We start from the raw sequence: 25,839 nt of genomic DNA on the forward strand, positions 1-25,839 counted from the left end.
AATTTAGTTTTTAAAAATTGCATACTTAAAAATTCTCATAAAATATTTATGGTTTATATTTTATGGTAAACATATTATTTAATAAATAATTTTCAGTACCATAGTACATAATATGTAAAATGTAAATATAATTCTAAATTTTTGTCTGCACATAGTTATTTAAGCGATTAGAAGCCCTTGCCATTAATTTAATAATATTAGGAAGTATGTAAATTGTATATTTTGTTTAATACTAGGTATAATATCTATTCTTTTAATTTAAAAAGAGATAATGGTAGAAATTATGAAATTTGTTTTGTATAAATAAAATGTCAACATTTATAAATCCAAACAAAATTCTATTTAATAAAAAAAACTAATTTAATAAATTTAATTATATTAATCATAATATAAGTATGGCACAGATGTTGATGTCATAAAAAACTAATAAAATTGATTGCAGTATCATACTAAAAAATAACATTTTGTTATGAATGCTTTAAATTAATTGTTTTTAATTTATTATTATTTTTTTTTACTTTACAGTTGACAGTAACTTCAGATAAATATTCAATAAAAAATCATTTCATTTATTTTCAACTTTTTTATTCTTAAATATTATATTTTAAATTCTACATAAAAATAAATAAATATTATTCATTTTATTTAAACAATTTTAAACAATTAATTGGACTATACTGTTTGCTTTAAATTTTTATATTCTTTAAACTTTTTTCAATTTGGAGCCAATAAATAAAAACCAAATTAACATAAGGTGAACACAATTGAAAAATATTTAATATTGTTTTATAAATTAGTAAATTCAACAAAATTGAAATATTCCAAAAATTTGCTTTTAATAATTTTATGATTTAATTTGTGAAACACATTTAAGACTTTCTATCAATAAATTCCAACAGTAGAAAAGAAGTTGCAAATGCAACAACATCCGAGTTTTAAATTAATAAAATATAATAATATATTATAATAAATTACATTTTCTAAATAAATATATTTTTTTTTCAATAACATTGCTTGACTAACCATATATTTATTATTTTTACTTTATTTGACTGGCCAAGTTTCTAGGTATTTGTATTTTTTTTCTTAATTAGACTAATTCATTTTTTATCTAATTAAATACAAAGACATAAATTTAATTAATTTCCTATTATGAATTAGTATGACTGTAGGAGTATACCTAATGGGTCAGTTGAATTATTGATCTAAAACTTGTAATAATAAAATTAAATGTAGGCTGATAACATAAAGCATACAACATAGTGGCATACTAACATAATATAAAAATTTGGTTTTTAATTTCATAGTTTTTACTTCTTTTCCTTAAATTTTTTTTCCCCCGTATACCATTGTAATTTCAAAAGAGATAATGGTAGAAGTTTTGAAATTTGTTTTGCATAAATAAAATATCAACAATTATAGATCCAAACAAAATTCTATTTTTATAAAAAAAAACTAGTTTAATCAATTTAATACATAGATGTTGAAGTAAAAAAAAAATAATAAAATTGATTGCAGTATCATACTAAAAAAAGGTGGATAAGTGGATGTCGCTCTGCTGTACTGTAGGTTACAAGTGGGTCACTGTAATGGATGGTGTTAAATTTAAATGCAATGACATAATATCATTGTATAAGAAAAACGATGCTGAACGAAAACGGTCAGTCAGCCTATGATATTTTCAAGTATATTTGATGATATTACTGTGAATAAAGTAATTTATATATAACCTATTTACGTGGAGCCTTGTTTTAAATTTTCAATCCTTAGCCATAAAAGTTAAACATTTTATACATTTTTAACTACAAAATAATTTATAAATTATAAATTTGATAAATTTTGTCAACATTTGAACTTTAAATGCTTATAAAAAAAAATTGTGCCTATGTATTTTTAATATTTTTTAACTGTTATTAGAACGATATATCAGGAGCCTTATATTAAATTTTCACGCTTTTTTACCCAACAAAAAATTTTTTATTGATATTTATAGAAAAAAAAAATTGAAAACTTACAATGTCCGTAAGCCGCTCAAAAAGAGTCAAAATATTTTCAAAATTGTATAGTGTATAGAAAATGCTGATATAAACATTCAGTGAAATTTTCAAATATCTACAGTCATACGTTTTTTTAATTACAACAAAATAAGAAAATCGTTACACGAGAAATCGAGTGAATATCAAATGTTGTAAGAATATAAATTTCAGACGCTCATAAAAATTTAATTTAAGTTTCTTGTAGACATTTTTTTTTTGATAAAGGTAGACAAACTTATGAGTAATCTTATATTACATTTTAAAATCTTAGATTTAAACAGAAAAATTTTTATGAATTCTCAACTCAAAATAATTTGCTAATTTTCGTGATTTTTCCGTATTTTGTCAACATTTGAACTTTAAATGCTTATAAATAAAAACTGTGACTAAGGTTTTTTAATTTTTTTCATCTGCCTTTGAAACAATTACCTTGGAGGCTTCTATTAAATTTTCAAGCTTTTTTACTCAACAGATAAAATTTTATTGATATTTATAGAAAAAAAAACTAAAAAAATTGAAAACTGACAATGTCCGTATACATCTCAAAAAGAGTCAAAATATTCTCAAAATGTTGTGGTGTGTAGAAAATGCTAATATAAACATTCAGTCAAAATGTCATGTCCCTACGGTCATTTGTTTTAGAGTTACACCAAAAACCAAAATCGTTTTTCTCGAAAACAGATTTTGCGTAAAAATTCCCGTTTTTCCTTAATTTTTTTTTTTTTTCACGTCGCTTTTGAAAACTACTGGGAAATTTTTACTTTTGACCCCCCCTCCTCCTCCAAAAGTACTAACTAGATTCACTTTCCTATCAGAAAAGTTACTATTGAAGAAAATCTAAGCACTCTTACTGTCCTAAAAGGTGATGACAGACACAAAAATAAAAAAATAAAAATAAAACACAGATCATTGTAAAATCAATACTTTCATCGCTTCGCTCAGAATCTAAAATAACAATTTGTTATAAATGTTTTATATTAATTGTTATTATTTATTATTATTATTTTTATTTTACAGTTGACAGTAACTTCAAATAAATATTCAATACAAAATCATTTCACATTTATTTTCAATTTTCTTTTTCTTAAATAATATATTTATAATCTATAATATAATATTAACTACGTAATTTAATTGGACTATACTGTATGCATTAAATGTTTACATTCTTTAAACGTTTTTCAATAAAATATAAATAATAACCAAATTAACATTACGTGGACACAACTGAAAAATAGTTAATATCGTTTTATAAATGAGTAGGTAAATTCGACGAAATTGAAAAATTTATAAAATTTAATGTAGTCCAATGAAATAAGGCAAGACATGTAGCGGCATACTGGCATAACATAAAAATTTGGTTTTTAATTTCATAATTTTTACTTTTTTTTCTTGATTTTTTTTTCGCCCGTCTACCGATTTGTAGGCAGTATAGGGAGGTATGGCCTCAGATTCAGTAGGTTTACCCGCTATACGTACTACCTGTTTGTACTAAATCCACTATTTTATTTGATAATTACTAATTAGTGTGTAGGTACTATATTTTAAAATTTTAAATACAGCTATTCGACACCGTACCTGTCTGTATTGTTTCATGTAAAAAAAAAATATAATGATACTAAACACAAGGTAGGTACCCCACGACTATTGTACATAATATTATAATTAGGCTACAGGTGTTCTGTATATTTAGCCGCTTCCAGACAGATGACCTACCAATGTGCCACGATAAAAACTTTTGTATTTAAATCTAATGCCTACATTAGTTCGGCCCATCGTTTTGTATGCCTCGTCCCGATTGCCATTTCCCGGGGTAGGACCCTCTACGATTTCGAGTACGGGCCGTGTCCCGTTAAATTAGCTAATGCGAATTGCCAATAAAACCGAGGAAGAAAAATCCCGTAGCCACGATCTACGTCGTAATAGTTCGCGACGACGTCGTTGCGCATCGATGCGCGTCGACACGTAGCGGTGCCGGCCGTTGCGCACCGACTTGCTCCGGCTTCCGCTCGGAGTGCCTGCCACGGAAGCCGCTGGCCGGCGTCGTATTTTTCAATTGTTTTTTCGTACACGCCCACCCGCCGGACTGTGCGTTTGTGTCTTGTGCAGTTGTGTGAGTAAACAAATATGGCCGAACGGACTAGTTGAAATAACCAAATAATATGGTCTATAATATTTTTTATTTTGAATAGTAATAATTGACAGTACTTTCGATAGATAATGATTAATAACGGTGGGAAACGACGAAAAACCAGCGGCGGAGAGATATTTTAATTTTTAAACGTCGCGTCGTCTTGACTCGTAAACGTAATTTTTTTTTCGGAGTCATAAGGATGGACACACTGCGGCCCCAGCGGCAGTGGTAACGGCGGAGTGTAGCCGGACGGCGGACGCGATATCTTACCTCCACCGCCGAGACAAAGGATGTTTCGCGCGGCTCCGGTGTACGGCGACCTTAAGGCCGGTTCAAAGTCACGACCTTAATCCGCGAGCCCGCCTCGGTCCGGGTCTGGAATTTTCCCGGTAGATCGTGGTCATTGAACGGCGCCTTTATACCGCGGTCTCAACGCCCGATCGACAGGCTCACGACGACGACGGCGAGTCGTGAGTGCGGACAGTGGACAACGGTGGACAGCCGACGTGACTGCGTTCCGCCCCAAAAAAATAATCATTTTTTATTGACACCAAAACGTATAGTAATAGTATCGGATTTAAAATATAAAATAGGTATTTAATTGTAATGATTTACAAATGTTTAAACCGACTTTTGCCAAAAGTATAGGTACCTAGCAGAACAAAAATCAGATGTAATATTCGATATTTCCTAACTCCTATAGTCATACCTACCTGTTGGTATATTTATGATTACATTTTATGTCATCGGATGTGTGCAATTATAAGTAAACCAGAATATTTTTTTATAGAAATGGGATTTAAATAATTTTAAACATACAGTTCGGAATAAAGAGAATAAACTGAGTAGGTAAATTTATTCTTAACAACTTGCTCAAACTTATGCTCAGTGGGTAAAGGTGAGATTTAAAAGCTGATCCTCAAATACATATTCCATATAGGACATAGCTAATAATATTATATTGAGCAAGTGCAATGTAAATTACCTTAGTATATTATTGCGAAGATTTTTTTTATAATATTTTAAATACGTATATAAAATAATTTTCTAAAAACAATAAAATTAAGAAGACGTTACACGGACATTTGTTTTCTCCGTCTTACAAGTGCGTAACATAGCACATTTTACGCTCGGAAAATCACGTTTAACTCCGTTGGTTTAAAAATTAGAGTGAATTGACCTCTTATGAAATCTAAGGGTAATATTGTTATCGAGGACATATCAAATGATTTTTGTTACGTTTTAATTTTAAAGCGAGTTATGAGTATTTTAAGATGTACAAACAATTTACAGTTTTAAAACACTAATAACTCGCTTTCAAATTAAAATATGATGAAAATCCTTTGAAATGTCCTCGATAATAACCTTACTTTTAAATTTCATAAGAGGTCAATTCACCCTAAATTTTAAACTAACGGAGCTAAACGCGATCTGCTAAGCGTACAATTCGGTATGTTACGTACTAGTAAGACGGAGACAACAAGTGTCCGTGTAGCGTCTTCTTAATATAATATAATATTATCAGCTCTTTTCGATTATGATCAAAGATAATACCTAAATATAAAATTTTGGAAACATTTTCAAGTATCTATATGGCTGTATCACCAAATACACAATAAAAATTATAAAATATGACATCCCGCAGCAAAGGTGTATTTTTATTTTGTAAAAAGTACAAAGTATAAAAAAAAGGCTCTGAAAGTTGTGATATCGTTTTATAGTCAAGTCATTAAACTATAGTTATAATTTATGTTAAAACAGTCTGCTAAATAATTGAACTTGGCTTGAAACCCACTTTAAAACACTTGATTAGTAATACGCACTACCTATTTCAATAATAATATAGTAGACTATATTATTATGTAGTACCTATGTACTGGTAGGTACTCGTTACGCTATAGTATTTTTAAGTGCTTAATTTAAGTCTCTAAGCCAAGTTCAATTATTTAGCAGGCGATTTTAACACAGGTGATATCTAAAGTATAAAAACTTAGCAATAATAAAGCTTTATCGCAACTTTTAGAGCAGTGTTTTTTTATTATGATCGGTGTTTTTGTTAACAAACCGATCATTTAATTATTAAATTATTATTATTATTATTATCATTATTATTATTATAGAATACCAGATAATTAACACATCAACATTAAAAATAGTTGATATCACACCAATAACACTCGTTATAACTCCGTGTAAAAAAAAAAGCTAAGCTAAAAAAAAAAAAATTTAGTAATGATTAAATCTTTAAAATACGTGATATAATATGGAAATTAAGTAAAATGCCATTTTATAATATTACAAATACCTATGATGACAAATAAGATCAATTGTAATGTTAAATACTTAGTCAACATATTGTTGATACATTATTAATTCCTGTAAATACTGTAGTGGTTACTTAATTGTATTTATTTAAGTATACTTCTACGTCCTGCCAAATAGTTAAACATAATATTATGTTGACTAAGTATTTAACATAACAATTGATCTTATTTGTCATCATAGGTATTCGTAATATTATAAAATGTCATTTTACTTAATTTCCATAATATATCACGACTTTTAAAGATTTATCATTACTAAATTTTTTTTTTTTAACTTAGCTTTATTTTTACACGGAGTTATAACGAAGTGTTTTTGGTGTGATATTATTATAGGTACACTCTGTATAAATTATATGTATGATATAATATATTTTAAATTCTATTTAATATTCATATTGTTTATATTGCGAATTACGACTGTAATTGCCACAGCGGCAAGAGTGAAGTGATGGATAGGCGGCGGATCGGGGGGACATTATTTCGCATTTTTCGATTTTTTCGCCGCGTATAGGTACGAAAAATCCGACTTAAAAGTACTCGAACGTTTTTGGTCGTATCTTTTAAGCCATCCGACCAATCTGCTCGCGAGTTCCTCCGTTTCCATGTGCACAGTATTTCTGATCGATTGATACTTCACACGACCTTATGTGTTCAGCCGTTTGGCCTGTAGAGCGGATTAGCCGATGTATTAGTACAAATTTGCACTAATGTTAACTATACAATATAATAAGCGGCAACTAGCTTTTTGGTTTACTTAGCTGGATAAACTATATTATTATTATTTATTAGGTATCCACTTTTTATGGTATAATTATGTACCTATATAATAGCACTATTATTTTTTTTTGAACACTAAGCGACAAGGTTTTTTTTTACTCGTTGCGTTCATCATTCCGTATTATTAAGTTTAAATTGTTGTCACTTATCTGCCGATCGGGTTTTTTGTCATTTACGGGTGAAAAGTGTATGAAATTATAACAATATATTATTAAGAGGTAAATTGGTAGGTTATGTGTTCAGCCGTTTGGCCTGTAGAGCGGATTAGCACAAATTTGTACGGTTTTTCGATGGTACAACTAATGTTGATTGTACATTATAGTGGCAACTCGCTTTTTTTTACTTAGCTGGATAAACTATATTATTATTATATTTTAGGTACCCATTTTTTATGGTATAATTATGTACCTATATAATAGCACTATTATTTTTTTTTGAACACTAAGCGACAAAGCTTTTTTTTTACTCGTCGCGTTCAGCATTTCGAATTTTTACAAATTTTTAAAATCAAGAAAAGCGTTTTAATTTATTCTCGATTAAATAAATGTTTTTTTAAACTATATACTGTCCGATACCTACAATATACAAACGTTACAATTTGATGTTCTACGTATAAATATGGAACATTTTAATAACGGATTATTAATATTATTGTTTTTCGTATTCGCCAAGACGAATCCGACCGATCGATAAGAATATTTTGAACCACAGACACGCAAAGAAAATTGTGATCCAATAACGGTTCGCTTACTACCTACTTCTTAAAATGTCGGTAACACAATAGGTATATTATTATTGCTACGATTAATAAAAAAAAAAAAAGGAAACCGTTTCAAGTATTATGCCGAAGTTCGAAGTCACCCGGATCGACGAAGAGTAAACAATCGTTTTCTCACGGTATTAATTACCGTCCTAATCTCCTCCTCGACCACTGTAATTTTTTTCATTTCATCTGGCGTAACACCACGGTGTTAAGAGCTGCGGTACGCTCAATTCGAACTACGGCCATTGGAAAATCGACACATCTACCTCCACGGGCACCGCGCATGCGCTCCGCTCGCAAACGACAACAACTACAACAATCGCTTTTGTCCATAATCTCCGAGCCCGAGACACCGAGCTCGCGTTGGATTCGTCTGTGCGGTCGCCGTCGTCGTTCACAGTCGCCATTTCCTTTTTTCACCTCCGAGGCGTTCACGTCGTCTGCCATCGAATTTTTTTACACGCAGCTCTCGTCGAGGAAATCTGTCTTCGGACCGACGCTTGTTCGTCACGTAAGTACAACCGCAACGACCCGGCACGTCGGCAACGGCGCAACGCGACCGTTCGGGGCTCATTATTATTTTTTTTTTCCGCCAACGCCGACGCCGGCGGTCTCGCACAAATATGGCCGCCGAGCCGTTCGAGGTACCGCCGCCCCAGGACCGTGTGCGCGCCGCCGCCACGCGATTTTTTCCCCCCGAACGCCATCGGAACCGGCCGAATCCGACGTCCGCGCGTCGTAAATCGTCGGAAATCTTACACCCGAAACCGCTTATTCGACGTTAAACGCCATTTTTATCCGTCGGGCCCACCGCGCACCTTACGTGTGCATTTCTCGTCCAGACCACGTACGTTATATAGGGTTAGGTACGCCGTAACACTTGAAACGACGGGAATTCGCGCGCATTTCGTCCGCCGGCGAAAACTTCGTATCCAAAAGTCGGATTGCTCGCTATCATAATAGAATACGATATTTCGTGCCGAACGGCCGACGAATTATAATTAAACGGTTTTCACTGTTGTGAATTCGCGCGTTACTTCGACACATTTCGTTCGGTTTCCCCTAGGTCAGCCGTGTCGTCAGAATTCCGTTTGCGCTTCGCCAACTACGTGTGTCGGTCGCTTTCCGGCGCTTCGTCGACGACTGTTCGCCAAGTGTTCGACGTCAGACCTACAGATTTCGTCTCGCATTTCAACGTCGTCCCGTACAGTAGGCAGTTCGACGGTAGGAAATACTTCGTAGATCGGTGCGGGCGGTGAGCGGCCTATTATTCCAAGACAATTACGCTCCGAAGACAACACCGCTTACCGAGCGGGTCTCGTAGAATTCGCATTTCATATACTTTACCGTGTCTTTATTGTTATGCTGATACACCTGAAAGGGGAAATTTGTCATGTTTAAAAGATTTAGTCAAATTCAAAACAAGGTCTGAGCACACGCCCAATAAAAAACCATGTACTAGAAAAAAACATCATATCTATAGTTTTTTATTACAATATAAATACTATTTTGGTTTAGAAAATTTTGGTTTTTATAATATAATACCGCCATCGGATTTCACATATTATTATAATATTATATTATGCCTCCATAGACACCGCCGTTACGTTCCGCTCACAAACAACAACAACAATAATAATAATAATAATAATAATAATAATAATCGTACTCGTTCCTTATCTATCACCGAAAATCTCCGTGTCAGAGTGCCAGACTGTCAGACAATGAACCCGCCACACGGCATTGGATTCGTCGACACAGTTGTTTACAGACGCCATTTTCGTTTTTCTACTACGACGCGTTCTCGTCGTCTACGAACGGAATTTTTTCCCGTCGCTTGCACCGAGTAAACGAGTCTTCGGATCGCAATTTTTTTCGTAACAACGTAAGTGTAACCAACGACACCCGACGACACGTCGGTAACGGCGCAACGCGATCGCACGACGTTTCTTTTTTCGCGAACATCGAAATGCGAAGCAGCGGTCTCCAACGAAATATGGCCGCCGAGCCGTTCGAGGTACCGCCGCCCCGGGACCGCGTGCGCGCCGCCGTACGATTTTTTTTTTTTTTCCCCGAACGCGATCGAAACTAGCCAAATAGACGTCTGCGCGTCACAAACCGTCCGAAATTTTACGTCCGAGACCGCGTACACGACGCGAAACGCCATTTTTATCCGTCGGGTCCACCGCGTACCTACGCGTGTATTTCTTCCAAACCACGTAATATAGGGTTAGGTACGCCGAAATACTAATACGACGGGAATATTGTACGTGCCGAAACGCGCGCATTTCGTCCGTCGGCGAAAACGTCGTATCCGAAAGAAGGGATTGCTCGCTATTATAGTAGAATACGATATTTCGTACCGAACGGTTAACGAGACCCACGTCATAACGCGAGTTCGGTGACTACCGTGGTTTCTGTACGTGCGACGCGACATCATTGAAATTACCGTTGTTGTTGTTGTTCGGGTGGCATTAAATGTTTTTCACAAGGGTCCTCACGCACTGCAGCGGTGGCGGTGAATCGACGCAGGACACATTTCACCGCTCACCGCGGCGGTAAAACCAAGACGATAGAATTTAACGCCTAGTGCTGCAGTGTGTGTGTGGGGGGGGGGGGGGGGACCTTTACACAGTTGTATTTGCATGTTTTCAATAATTTTCTCTCGGTTCTAGGTCTGTGTCGTCAGAGATCTGTCAGCGCTTCGTCAACGTGTGTCGATCGCTTTCCTGCGCTTCATTAACGATTGTTTGCAGAGTGTCAAAGTACCGACGTCAGACATAAATTTCATCTTGCTTTCAGCGTTCCAGTTGTGTCGTATACAGTAGTCGACACTAAGAAGTTGTGTGAAGGTAAGCGGCCTAGTACACTAAGACAATTAACACTTCAAAAACAACGTTATCCATTGATTTACAACACTGCTTCCATCTGTGTTGTAGAACCTGCATTTTATACTGTGTCTCATATTATAATGATATACCTGAAAGGAAAATTGTTATGTTTAAAAGAATTAGTTTTAATTTAAAACAAGGTTTAAGCACATACCTAATAAAAAACCATGTATTAGAAAAAAACAATCATAACTATATTTTTTAATTGCATTATCTTCTACAATAAAAATATACTATTTTAATTTATAAAATTAATAAATGAATATATTTTTTTTTGTGAAGAAGAGTTGGTATTGGTTTTTTTGGCCCTTGTGTACCTTGGTCTAATGTTTATTTCTTCCTTAATAATTGATAAAGAATTTATTTGTGGAAGCAATTATAGTCACTATGGAACTCCATTTACTCACAGTCAAAACAATGAAACCACTCATTAATTTATAAAAATTATTAATTTCTCCTATCAAAATAACAATTTTTGGTTTCTTTTAATTTTATTTTCAACATTTAAATTTTTTCATAGAAGTTCTTAAGGTTAGTGCAATTTTAAGTTTAGAAATTTTATTGTTTAGAATTTAATGGTGTAGTCCATTCTTACAAAAATGTGTATTTAGGTCCAAAATCAATACATTCAACCGAATTGATATACATGTACTTTTGGACAAAATCATTAATTCTTAATTTTTAAAGAATTGAACTATATTTTTATCATCTACCTAAAATTAAGTGGTTATATATTATTTTTCAAGTAATATATTCGAAATTGTTTTATAAATTTCAATGTAAATTCCAAGGTGCATTATACATTGTAGGTACCTTGAACCATTTTTTGGTGTTTATATATACTATATAATATTAGAATATATAATAGCAAAGTGATCGCACGTTTTCAAGACTCTGGAAAATAAAAAAAATCGGTCAAGAACTACAGAATTTACAAAACATAAAATATATATTATATATTTGTAAAGTGATTGCATGTTTTCAAGACTTGGAACAATTAAAAAAATAGGCCACATTTCACAAAGTCATTTTATCTTGTTTTTATATCAAAAAATATTTACCATAAATTGTTTTCCAATTTAACTTAACAATGTTAAAGTTAATTTAATTTTAACTTTATAGCTCGCTTTATACTTTTGGATTTTTCATTTAATTAACTCACTAAATTTCTTTTTTAATTAACATAAAATAAAATGAATTCATTTTTTAATTTAATTAGTAATTTAAGTTTTTATTTTTTTTAATTTTATCACGTTTTACTATTTCAATCTATTTTATTTTATATCAAAAATTATTTACCGTGAATTGTTTTAAGTTAAACATTTTATTTTTTCCCAATTTAACTTGTATGGGAATACTGTATGAAGTAAAATTTAAAAAAGTTATCATTCAAAAGGTTTCTTCAATGTAGGTACTATTTACAACGCTGGGTATAGGTAGTTAAAAAGTTAAAGTTAATGTAATTTTAACTTTATACTTTTGATTTTTTATTTAATTAACTATTAGCTCACTAAACTTCTTTTTTAATTAACATAAAATGAATGAATTCATGTTTTATTTCAATTAATAAGTAAGATAATTATTTTATTTTTTTTTTAATATATCACATTTCACTATTCAATCTATTTCGTTTTTATATCAAAAAATATTTACCGTGAATCGTTATAAGTTGAACATTTTATTTTTTTCCAATTTAACTCAACGAGTTATAAAGTTAAAGTTAATTTAATTTAAACTTTATACCTTACATTATACTATTGGAATTTTCATTTAATTAACTATTAACTCACTAAATTTCTTTTTTAATTAACATAAAATGAATGAATTCATGTTTTATTTCAATTAATAAGTAAGATAATTATTTTATTTTTTTTTTAATATATCACATTTCACTATTCAATCTATTTCGTTTTTATATCAAAAAATATTTACCGTGAATCGTTATAAGTTGAACATTTTATTTTTTTCCAATTTAACTTAACGAGTTATAAAGTTAAAGTTAATTTAATTTAAACTTTATACCTTACATTATACTATTGGAATTTTCATTTAATTAACTATTAACTCACTAAATTTCTTTTTTAATTAACATAAATTGAATTCATTCATTTTTTATTTCAATTAATAGGTAAGATAATTATTATTTTTTTAAATTTTATCACATTTCACTATTTTAATCTATTTTGTTTTATATCAAAAAATATTTACCGTGAATTGTTTTAAGTTGAACATTTTATTTTTTTTCCAATTTAACTTGTATGAAAATACTGTATAAAGTAAAATTTTAAAAAGTTATCATTTGTTTTTGAATTACAACTAAAGCATAAGAAAATTGTTAGGTGAAAAATCGTTTTATTACCTGCATAATATACCAAAGTTGTAACAATTTGAACTTCAAATGCTCATAAAAAATTAATGTGACTTCGGTAAACATTTTTTGTTGTAAGGTAGATAAACAAATCATGAATCTTGTATTACATTTTCAAACGTTAGTTGGAGAAAAACATTTTACTATAAATTTTTTACATATAAAATAATTTTCGCAATTTTGACTTCATAATTCTTAGTTTAAATGCGTATAGAAAATATTTTAAATATGTATTTTGTACATTTTTTAAATGGTATATTATGAGGACGGACACACCGTCTCCGCCTTACACACGTACGACATAGACAAAACGTGTTAACGCATTCTGAGTATAACTCGCTCAATTTTGGTGTTAAAATAGAAACAACAATTATTACAAAATTAAAAGACGACAATATTTTGGAAAGCAGGGCATTGAGTTTTTTTTAAAAAATTAAAATTTTATCTAAACGATATAATGAACGTTACATTGGGTATAATTGAAAAAACGTAACAACATGCCTTCAGAAATATTGTCACAATTAAATTTTATAATAGGTATTTTTACTCTAGAACCAAAATTGAGCGATTTATACTTGGACTGCGTTAACGCGTTTTGTCTATATCGTACGTGTGTAAGACGGAGACAACACATGCGGGTGTGACGTCAACTTAACAACTTTTTGATGGTACGACATTTAAAGAAAAAAAACAAAGTATTTACAAAGTATTTACGGTTATTAAAAATTTTTGATTTCGGGAAAATCGGGTTTACCGTAAAAATTGGGACGCGCTTGAAAAGTACTAGGAATTTTCAATTTTTACCATTTAACCATTTAAAAGTACCAACAAGATCCTATTATCTATTAGATACCACCCTTAAAGTTGAAAGTATTATTTCAACAATTTATCGTGTATACACACATACAAAAAAAATAATACACATAATATTTGAAAAATCAATACATTCATTGGTCCACTTAGAATTTATAAAGAATAAATTAATTGCTAAATTATAATATTAATTAGGAATATACATTTTGAATAAGGGCCTCAGAATTAATAGTTACGGCACTGATATCAGCTGATATTACTACTAATAATATGTATTTCTAATGACTAAATACTAATATTTCGTTAATGCAGTTGGTTCACTTACCACGTGTTTTAATCCACTTCTCTCCATTTGGGGTTAATTTTCAATGCACTCAAAACATCATCCTGCGACCTACAGTTGACACAAATGGAACCATTTTCCATTTGTAAATTGTAAGACTATAAAGCACACAAAATTATAAACTAATTGTATTTATTTATTTAATTTATTAATTTATAAATTAACCTAAAATTATGACCATGCGGCAACTCTATGATAATCGATAGTAGATGCCATAGACATATTTTAATAATAATAATATGTCCTATAGTTAACACTTTGGATGCGTGGTTACTGGTGTCTGGTTGAACCTTTACTATTTAGACGAAAATCGTAATGCCGGATCGGGCAACAGTGCTGGGCCCGAACACTGACGTGGCAGTAAACATATGCGTGGTTCACTCCGATTGGTGCGCGATCTCGTTTAAGACACGGCTACACTAGCGTCTACCACCTCATTCTTTATCAGTTTCACGCTATCACATAAGTTGCCTTATCACACAATTCTAGATAGCAGACTTTATACTACATAGATTAGGTTATAATATTATGGTAACTTGATTAAGTTCAATAGCCGGGGTTGTGGTCGATGTTGAAGTCTGTCACCATTTGTAAAGAGGGCAATGTTAACATTTATTCATATACTTATATATGCGCATCATACTCTGTGATGATGTTGTAATCATTACCCGCTTGGTAAATGGCGGTCGGCTTCAATGATAAGAAGGAGACGGCTATCTAGTTGTAGTTATTGTATATAGGTATCTATGATTAAGATAGAAAATAAAGTAACTTTTTTTATTATCCATTGGTTAAGAATGAAACAATTTGAATATTTGATAAACAATATGTACACAATAGAGAATTCAGTAATCACGACCAGCTGGGCTCTGGACGTCCAGCACTTAAATCAGAAACTCATCAGAATAATCTCTTAATAATCTCTTAATAAACATATTTATGAGCACTCTAATAAGCATTAATTATGAATCATTAAATAAAGCAAAAAAAAAAAAAAAAAATACCTGAAATAGGAAAAAATTATGAAGAGTTTGTTAATTAACTGCTGTATGCTACTTTAATTTACGTCAAACTATATAAGTAAGCAAACGCTAAAATAGATTTATTTAGTATAATACAAAAGTATTTTATTTTTCAATCAAATTTATTGTAGAATTTAATAATAATAAATCCCACACTAAAGGTTGGTATTTACAACAAAAGTAGGTAATGGGAAATGTGTGTTGAAAAATGACTGCATATTTTTTGTTAATTGTTTACCAAAATAAATAATTTAGAAAATCTTCAATTTTAGACCAACTAATACTGTTAACTTTTCTTAACTTCAATTAACTTAAGTTCATTAAAAAGAATTAAAAAGACTCCATCGATAACATATTAATTAATAAAATAAATTATGACCACTTTGATAGAAAACTATATTCATAGGTATGTACTATTCGTACAATTTATGATAATCGTATTATTGTACTAATTAAAACAATATAATAGTTTTTTTCTAAAAATTTATGAATAAAATTCTTCGTAAATAACGTAATGTTATACATTTTTTCTATCTGGCCCACGCGCAACATAGACAAATTGCATTTACGCAGAATCATTTTTTTATGTTTTTAAGTCATTTTGGAGTCATTTTAGAGTCTTAGAGCCCATTATAAAAATGATACAGAATTATATTTTTGTGTGTATGATCGATTTGTCTAAATATTGTCTCTATACAATTTAAACAACATTTTTTTTGTTTATTTTGAAAGTCAAATAACATCAAAATATAAAACTAATATGTTTACCTTCAAAATATTATCTTTTATAATCTTTAAAAATTTTGATTTTACTCAAAATTACTTAAAAATCACAAAATAACGATTTTAGTTGAAAGTGTTTTATCTATGTGCGCGTTGGAAATATTGTGCTGACATCCTCTTAAGTATATATGTTAAAATTAAATCAACTTTTAACTTATGAATTCATTAAATCCAGCCTTGATTATAATAAATTATATTACTATTTCCTGAGCTCTACTGATACGTAACAATATTGAAAGAAGAAAATTTTTTTAAGAGGTTATATTTTTTAATCATACTTTCTAGTAGATACCTAGTCTTGTGAATAAATAATATAATAAAAGGACATTTGAAAATATAAAATTATAATTAATTCTTGTAAAATATTGGCTTGCTAACTCAATTAGGTAAAGATCTTTAGCTTGTAATTTTTGATAATCAGTTAAGATATACTAATTAGATATATAGTTAAATTAATAAACTGTTGATACTTAATATGAAAGCTTGATACTTATTATTTTTTAACATATTTTTTATAAAGTGGTTGTACAATTTCAGTTAAAATATAATATAGTAACAACAAGTTAATTGTAACTACTGCACCTACTAAAATTTAGGTAATGCAGCTACCTATGTTATTATGTTAAATATAAGTGCTTACAATGTGTGCCTAGAAGTTATGCATTGCAAGATTCTCTTCTAACTAGTACAGAAAAATACTTAACAACTTTTCAAACTTTGTTTCAACCGATTCATTAAGTAAGATATGAATAGTTTTATAAATGTAAGCTTTTGTAGTTTGTGAACTTTGAATTTGTTTTCAATATTGTGCCAGTTGTGGTCAATATATCCCATTTACATAAAAGATAGAATTTAAAAATAGGTGATATAGTTTTTATCCATACATTCCAGAATGTAGGAGCATTATTGGTCGTAAATATACATTAGTCACTCGATAATTCGAATCTCAATAATTGGATAAACTCCATAAATCGAACTTAACGCTGAGTCCCCTGAGAAAACCTCTATAATTAGAAGAAAATAGGTTAGGTATTCCGGTTATTATCCTCTCGATAATTCGAAATGTCTGTCCGTGGGACACATTTCACAGTTCAAATTTCCTTAAACGTGGTTATATGTAAGTTCATATGTATGTACATATAAAAATTATGTACAATCTATTTGACATACTCGTAATGAAACTAATAACAATGTTGGTTAAATATTATCGTTGTTTATAAATGTTATTGTACCTTACCTACCTAATCTAAACTTTAATATGTATGTATAATAAATAAATGTCAAAAAAAAAAGTAATGTATACATACAATTTTTTACCTCTCTTTAATTCAAATTAATTTGTTTTCCTTTTATTATTCGAACACTCTGTAAATTCGAAAACCTATATAAATCGAATTTTTATCTCAGTCCCCTAAATTTTCGAATTATCGAGTGACTGCTGTATCGGGAGTTGTAAGTTGCCAACTGGTTACCTCCATGATTTTCAAAAAAAGTAAAACAGCTATGACATATACTTATCTATCTTTGAACTGATATAAAAAGTAGCAGGGTATCCTTCACCAAATTCATCAATCACAATAATTTAAGTACAATCAATGTAAAATAATACTCACAAGCAGATGTCACTTTATCTGAATTAATTGGAATAATATCTTAGTACATTTAAAAATAATATTAAATAATATAACAAACATTAATAGTATATTTAACCAAGCCAACTCATGTTAGGCACGTTACTTGTGTGTACCAATATAAAAATATAAATTTAAATTAATATAATGTATTACTATTTATTAAATTAGGTTATCACTTGGTTATTAGTTGTATGTTCTATACAACTGATGTTTTATAATCATACTACCTAGACACCTAGTCTTATGAATAAATAATAGAAGGACATTTAAAAATATAAAATTATAATTAATGCTTAGAAAATATTTAGGCTTGAGTTAGCATTTAGGTCTAGATCTTTAGTTTGTAATTTTTGTCTGTAGGAATAGGAAGAAGTTTAATTTAATTTTGGTGTTTAAGGCGAGTTTTACAATAAGTTGTGTGAACCCATCAGTTAATAAAATAAGGGCAGAATTTAACATTAAAATCTGTAAAATAATGTTTTGTGTAAGCTAGTTATTTTTTTATTTATTTTTTACATTTTTTACTCGATTTATTTATTTTTTATGAACATTTTTCTTCACTTTTAGTTGTAAATACCTCAAATGTATGACAATATTTTGTTATAATTGTTTTGTCCATATTGATTTTTGACTCTCTATGTTGGAAATAATGTGTAGAAGTAGCCAATTCGGAATTTCTCCTTCTCTTTCAAATTATTAATTTTTACAGTTAATTTTATTGAAACAACTACCATATATATTTTTGTATATCAAATTTGTTTTAATCACCTTGAAGTGAAGCAAACTTAATAGAAACCATTTTTAATTAAATTGATAAATTAGTTTAGTATACTAATGAATTAATGTTTTCCTTTTATTGTTATAATTTTATTAAATTTGTTAAAATAAAATATAAAACTTATTTTTGATTATTTTAAATTCTGAGTGGAGTGAGGAAGCTAGTAATTTTACAATGGTGTTTATTTTTATTTTTATATTATCCTGTATACAAAATTTCTACTAGAAGAAGAAGGCTTCGATATCAACATATAGTATCTTATCTTTTAGCAAATTGGATCAAGGTGGTACGTTAAAGAGGTCATTTTTAGATTTTCTCTATAATAATTTAATGGCACTAGAAAAACCACCAACAAATTACAAAAAATCGATTAAAATGGGATTTTAATTTCTAACGCTTTGTTTATCACCATAGAAATGAATAAAAGATAATAATATTATATAATTAATTAAACTTACAAGCTATAACGAATAAATTCAATATAACATATCCTGAATGACAAACCGTCTCCACTCAGAAACGTTTTTCTTAAACAATGATATTATATCATTGAATTCAAGTTTAATACAATTCATTATAGTATACATTTCCCCATGTGTAACCTAATGTACAGCAGAGCTACATCCACTCACCCTCTTTAGTTAAATTGTATACTGCTTCTGTGATAATGTAACTAATAAGTTAATTATGAAGAGTAAAATATTCTAGTTTTCACGGTGCTAATAAACGCATAGAGCTTATACTAACTAACTATAAGGTCTATGAAAACTTGTTACCGGATTTGTAGTATTAATTTTTGGCAAATTACACAATACTAATTATTATACAAAGTGTGCCGCGACTATAAAAACTAATAATACAGAACAATAGAGAAGCAATACACGATCAGATGAACTGAAAAACACGGAAGGGAGACCTCGCTGCAACCAGACATTATACGTGTTTCATAGATAACAAACAATGGATTGGACATAATTCTTATCGAACGTTCCCGAATTTTCCTCATCACGGTTCACTCACAAATTATTTTTATACTCTTTGAAATGATTATATGATTATTAATTATAATTCACGGGAGCTAAGCCATTTTTTTGTATATGATCTAGGGTAATCATGAAGACTAACCATGATAACTACTTAACTACTTATAGCACGGGCTAAGATAAGGGCGTGGTTAAAGGTCTTTGAATGTTCTTATAACGCGTCGAAATGAGTCGCACGATAAAACTGCCACACGCAGCTCTGCGATCGCTAGAGTTGCTACTTTAAGCCACATAGTATAGGAACTATTCATGTTTTTTGAGTTTTTTTGGAAAATATATGCATTATTTTGAACCATGACCCTTTTAAAATTGTATAGCTTGTACAATTTTACGCATTTATACATGTGCATAATATGTTAATATTGCATTAACATTCAACATTTTAAGAAACAAATTTAAGTATAATGATACATATCGGTATAAAATGTTTATGGAAGATACACATAATATGCACACGTAGTGGGTCTAGAATGAAAAGGTTCTAAATCGTTTGTATTAAATTGTCCAAAAGAGCAATTTTAAGGTTTGAGTTCAAATATTTTACTCCTTGAACAAAATTTGTCGAAATTTAAAGTTCTAAGGCATGCAGCTACTTGCTTAGTTTAATTCACAACATTATAATAATAATTTGCTGTATTAGCTGGTATACAAATTAATAAAATACAATTAATTATAAAATTATAAGTATTCTATATTAAAACCTTTTCATCCTAAAATAAAAAAAAATGAATTTAATTAGAACTTTTTCATTCTTATTTATTGTTTTTAATATTGATAGCTGAATCCTTTTCAGAAAATGCTTTCTCATTGCTACCGATATTCTAAAACACGAAAAGATGTAATAATTGTGATTTATGAAACGTCAAAATATGTATCTCGATTGTAAAATTCTGCGAGCTATAAAATTTAAAAGTAGCAACCCTAGTAAAATAACGAGGGTTAAAGTGCATTCGCAGCTGCGTCGTGTTTTGTTGTTGTGCATGGGCGTGGGCACGCGATAGAGACGTTTACAATATACAGATGTAATAACAATTGTTGTAAAATCGAAAAAATCTAGTGCTCTATGTGCAAGTGTGGTACACCAAGATCTCAAAAGACTCGAGTTTTCATCTAGATTTTCAAGGAATAAATTTGAGTTAAATGTATTACGATACGTGTCGGTTTAATATTAAGTGTTCGAGAAGTTACGCGTGTGTTACACGAATACCGATCAGTATCAGACTCAGACTTCAGTACGAGTTTTGGTACTCGGTACAAATTAGATTTAGTTACCACGCGTTTTTAAGATTTTTGTTTTTCGAGACATGTATTTCAAAGAGTTAGATGCGGACGGTGCAAAAATAAATTGAGGAAATCATTATTTTATTTAGTTATAGCCCATTTGTAAAGTTATATTTTACATTTTTAAGAATGTGTACAACAGACTTACCGATTTTTTCTTCTTGAAAATCATGTATGTTCCTCAGAATATTAGGCTTCAGATAATTTCTTGATTGTGCTGTGACGACTGATGGCTATTAAGATTCACGATCTCTTAAGTTACTGATACTTTATCGTAGGACAATTCACAAATTAAAACCAATCACTTATAAACAAACCGTAAATTTAAAACCAACCACCTTAACGAGTTTGCGGCGGTCGGTGACTCGACAACGCGTTACGCGACGGCGACGATACATACTGAAAAAGTATTAAAGAAGAAATCATAACCAGACGCGTTGAATATACAATGGTATTGGAACAATAACCCCCACTTTGCTATTTTTATTGTTACGCATGCGCCTCAACTCTCTAGTTCATTGACCCCAAACCTATTTTACTTGACGGCGCTTTGATCTTTTAATACATTTTCACGACACACACAAATAAATGAATACATTTTATTTTTGACGATACAAACGGGTAAATTATAATCAATACCTAGTCATTTCGGGTGAAACCAAAACATAAATAACCATCAGCATATTTACGTATAACTTTTAAACTTGTGTTGTCTCCGTTGTACTAAAGCGTAACATACCAAATTTACGCTCAGAAGTTCACATTTTATTTAGTTAGCTTAAATATTAGAGTGAATAGACCTACTATGAAACTTGATGGTAAGAACATCATCTGTGATTTGTTGGAAGTTTTATTACGATAAATCAGTTTTTAAGTAAATTAAAAATGCTCATAACTCACTTAAAAACTGAATTATCGTAAAAACTTCCAACAAAACACAAATAATGTACTTAGGTTCCATAAAGTTTCATAATAGATCGATTCACTCTAATTTTTAAGCTAACGGCATAAAATGTGAACTGCTAAGCATAAATTTGGTATGTTACGCGTTTGTAAGAAAGAGATAACACATTCGGGGGTGGCGTCCTTTTAAACTCTCTTATCATTTGATGCTTGACACATGCTACACTGAATAAGACAAAAATTACAATAAATAATTTCATGTCACACTTTTGTGCAGTGAAACTGCGGTGGAGATCCCTGATCTAGAGGAAAAATCGCAAAACATAAAATTTCTCCAATATTTGTTTCGCACTATCTCATAAACTAATTTATACATGTTCCAAAAAAAAAAAAAAGACATTCGTAGGTATAATATAATAATACTTATATATTAACATTATTATGAAATATAAATATTATTATATTATACCTACGAATGTCTTTTTTTTTTTTTAGAACATATGTATGATATGTGTACTAAACATTTTTCCTCTTCAAAGAAAATTGACGAATCATCCAGTGGCAGTTCGTTGTATAAAAATATTATTTTAAAAAATAATACTTTTAGAATAAAGATAATAATGGTATTATAATATTATCAATACAAATTGCTACCTCTATTTACTATGACGCTACTTATATTATATACATTTATATTATTTTATTGTTATTATTGTTGATTTGCATTTCCTTGGCAATAAACAAAGCGTTACTAAAATCGGTTAGAAAAAAATGTTGTACCCAGTCTAAAAACAATGCTATGTTTAAAATTAATAAAACTCATGGCAATTAAAGTGAATTTTATCCATAGTAGTATGACTATTACCAGTAAAAAAGTACAGAAAAAAAATCTGTCGTTGCCTTAGGTTAGGTACTCTTATTATAATATGAGACAGAGTGTAGTTAATGCAATTTAATAGTAGTTAAACGTTAAGCTAGTATTCCTAAAATTACAACAAAACATCTACAATTATTATTCTTCATTTAAATATCTAATTTTATCCCAATTTGAACTTAAAATATCTATAAAATAAAAACTGTGTCTTATAATATTTAGTTTTTTGGTTAGGTATAGTATCAACTACTTATAAAGAACCCTTGTATTCAATTTTCAATCATTGCAACTCAATGAAAAATGTTAATTGATATTTATAAAAAAGAAAAACTATCATTTAATACATAAAACTCTTACAAAATATACATACAAAAATTGAAAATTTACATTTTAATGAAATATTATCTAAGTTTTAAACATTTTTCACAGAAAATTTGATGCTTCGAAACACTTATTTACAACGCAGAACAATTTCACAAATTGCAATTTATTGCCCGGTTTGGATTGTAAGTAATTTGTGAATATATATTTATATCATGTATTATACAACTTTATGCTGAATTTTAACTTTTATTTTAGGTCTGCTGTTGCCAATTTACCATCAACACTCTTTAATTTATTCAAATTTTCAAGACCCAAGGTATACCTTTTATTATTGGTTTTATGTTTATAAAATAATAATTTGTTTGAAAGAGTAATTTATTTTAGTCAATGTATTTACAAAAAAAAAAAAAAACTCTTCTAGTTTATATTCATTATTTGTAAACTATAAAAGTCTGTAAATAAACTCAATAATAAGTAGCTCGATTGATAAGCTTAAAAAATCAATGTTTTGATGAAACCTATTTTTATTTAATTATTATTATATATTAATTAGAGTTTGTTAATTTCTCTTATTAAAATATTCTTAACAATGTTTTACAAAAAATTTTATTGGTTAACATCTATACTCTTTTTAAAAACGTAAAATATACTGACAATAATTTTAAAAAAAATTAATAAATAAATAGCTGAATAAGTTTCAAAATACTTTGAAAATGTAAGTATGTATGGAAAATTGACATGCAAAGATTTCGTTAAAATTTAAAGTATCTATAATTATATGTTTTTGTGTTATATCAAAAAAACTGAACTTTTTGTCAAAAACTGGTTTTGCCTAAAAATCTGTTTTCATTAACATTTTCACTGCCACAGACGTAGTATTACGTTCCTTTATTTATAAAACAAAATACGCACGTTATCTCATTAGTGATTACACCGAAAAATGCAGAAAAATTAAACGAATTGGTATGAAAAAAAAACGTTTCTATGTTCATTATGGTAGCAATGAAAATTAATTTAACATATTATTTATTCCAGTGGTTAATAAAGTGAAAAAATTACTCAGCAGATATGATTATTTCAGGAAAAAAAACTTAGCTGTGAAAAGGTTAATAGACTTTGCCTGATTAAATCTTGTTGAGTTAATATAATTTAAATTAGCTAAAGCATAGACACGTAATATAAGAACATTATGTTACATGAATCTATTATAAAAAGTTACAACACACATTGAAACTAGTTATATTTATTGGCATGTCACTTGAAAATGATTCAATCTTGTTATAAGTTAGAAATGTAAGATGTCACCAAGTTACTTAATTTTAAAATGTGTAACTATTACAGGGGGTCTATTTTGTATTCCGTAAGAACAAACTAGAAACTATTAATTTTAACAAATATAAAACAAGTACAATTAAATTGTGTTTCTAATAATTATATTTTATGATTTTAGTTTGTCGACAAGTATGGCTCCACCGACCCACTGGTACTTAAATGACAACGTAATAAATGATTATTTTAATTTGATCAAAAAACAAAATCCGAGCGTTTATTCCTTTGATACCTATTTTTATGAGCGGCTTAAGAAATCTGGATACAATTTTATAGAGCGTTGGACAAAACGTGTTAATATTTTTTCAAAAAGAAAAGTATTTTTTCCTATCAACATTAAAGCGAACAATTTTGCACACTGGGTACTCGTCATGGCGGACATGGAAGACCAGCAAGTTGTATACTATGACAGTCTAAGCAATCATCACAATTTTGAAATTCATAGTGATATATTGGAATACTTAGGCCTCGAGCACAGACGAAAGTTGGGTACACCTCTACCTTTTGAAGACTGGAAATTAGTAAAAGCTGACAACCCCATTCAGTCTAACGGGAAGGACTGCGGAGTGTTTGTGTGCACATTCGCGGAGTATTTGTCAAGAGATGCCGTATTTAATTTCAGTCAAAAGCATATGCTCTCATTTAGGAAATTAATCGCTTATGAACTGAGTACCCAGCAACTCATTAACATACATGTGGAGGAAAATCATATTGATGAGGAAATAGATCGTATAACTAATAATTTTTTAATTAACAAATTAATTTAATTTTTGGTTAGTACCTATTATTTGTAAATAATAAAATATTAGTCTTAAGTATTTAGATTTAATTATATCAGTGTAAAAAGTTGTGTATATAAAATACATAAACTATTGACTGATTGTATTTATGTATTTTTGTTTATTATTCTCTTTAAATGGTAAGTTAATATTATGGGTACTGATTAGTTTTATATTATTTAATGTTTATATTGTGTCCTTCTTTTTGTGGAAAATATGTTATATAATAAGACAATAATATTTTTGAAAACATAAGATTGTCAAATCCTTGTTTGTGTTTTTAAAATGTCATTCTTCAAATATTGATTAAATTACAACATGCAAATGTATTTGGGTTATTTACTCGTTCATAGATAGCTAACTGCCTAACTTATACCATCTAAATAATCTGAAAATATATTTCATTTAGGTACTTAATGTAATAATGTACATTTCGACGGATTGGAAAATCATTTGGACCCAAAAATTATGATGCTAACTGGTAATTTATATTATTTTTTTTTTGTCTGGAAAATATGTATGAAGTTATCCTTGCCTGTATATACATATTGCAGACTAAGGCAAGTATTTAAAAATGAAAATTGTAAGAAGTCAAAATTGTATAGTTTAAACTTCAGTCGCACTTAACAAATTGAAGTAT

The 25,839-nt window shown here is 29.5% G+C and overlaps 2 protein-coding genes across 6 annotated transcripts in view; one reads left to right on the forward strand and one right to left on the reverse strand.

Moving 5' to 3' along the window:
- The window catches only part of LOC132940433 (uncharacterized), a 128,562-nt gene extending 107,230 nt beyond the window's left edge, over positions 1-21,332 (reverse strand). Inside the window, exons 1-4 of one of the 5 annotated variants that reach the window (XR_009664089.1) lie at positions 14,615-15,147; positions 14,432-14,547; positions 11,739-11,819; positions 9,590-11,014 (exon numbers count right to left, since the gene is read on the reverse strand). The gene's annotated coding sequence lies outside the window, so the exon portion shown is untranslated. Of the gene's footprint in view, positions 9,409-9,589; positions 11,015-11,738; positions 11,820-14,431; positions 15,148-21,138 lie in introns of those variants that run through there. The other 4 variants (XR_009664092.1, XR_009664088.1, XR_009664085.1 and 1 more) reach the window with 4 other exon arrangements.
- Positions 10,748-25,528, forward strand: LOC132940456 (sentrin-specific protease 2-like). Its single transcript, XM_061008083.1, has 4 exons — positions 10,748-10,886; positions 23,197-23,273; positions 23,347-23,407; positions 24,542-25,528. The coding sequence occupies exon 4, from the start codon at positions 24,555-24,557 to the stop codon at positions 25,185-25,187; it is 633 nt and encodes a 210-aa protein (XP_060864066.1). The 5' UTR covers positions 10,748-10,886; positions 23,197-23,273; positions 23,347-23,407; positions 24,542-24,554; the 3' UTR covers positions 25,188-25,528.
- Positions 25,529-25,839: the final 311 nt, after the last annotated feature.

Source organism: Metopolophium dirhodum, chromosome 1 (genome assembly GCF_019925205.1).
Source record: "Metopolophium dirhodum isolate CAU chromosome 1, ASM1992520v1, whole genome shotgun sequence".
NCBI lineage: Eukaryota > Metazoa > Arthropoda > Insecta > Hemiptera > Aphididae > Metopolophium > Metopolophium dirhodum.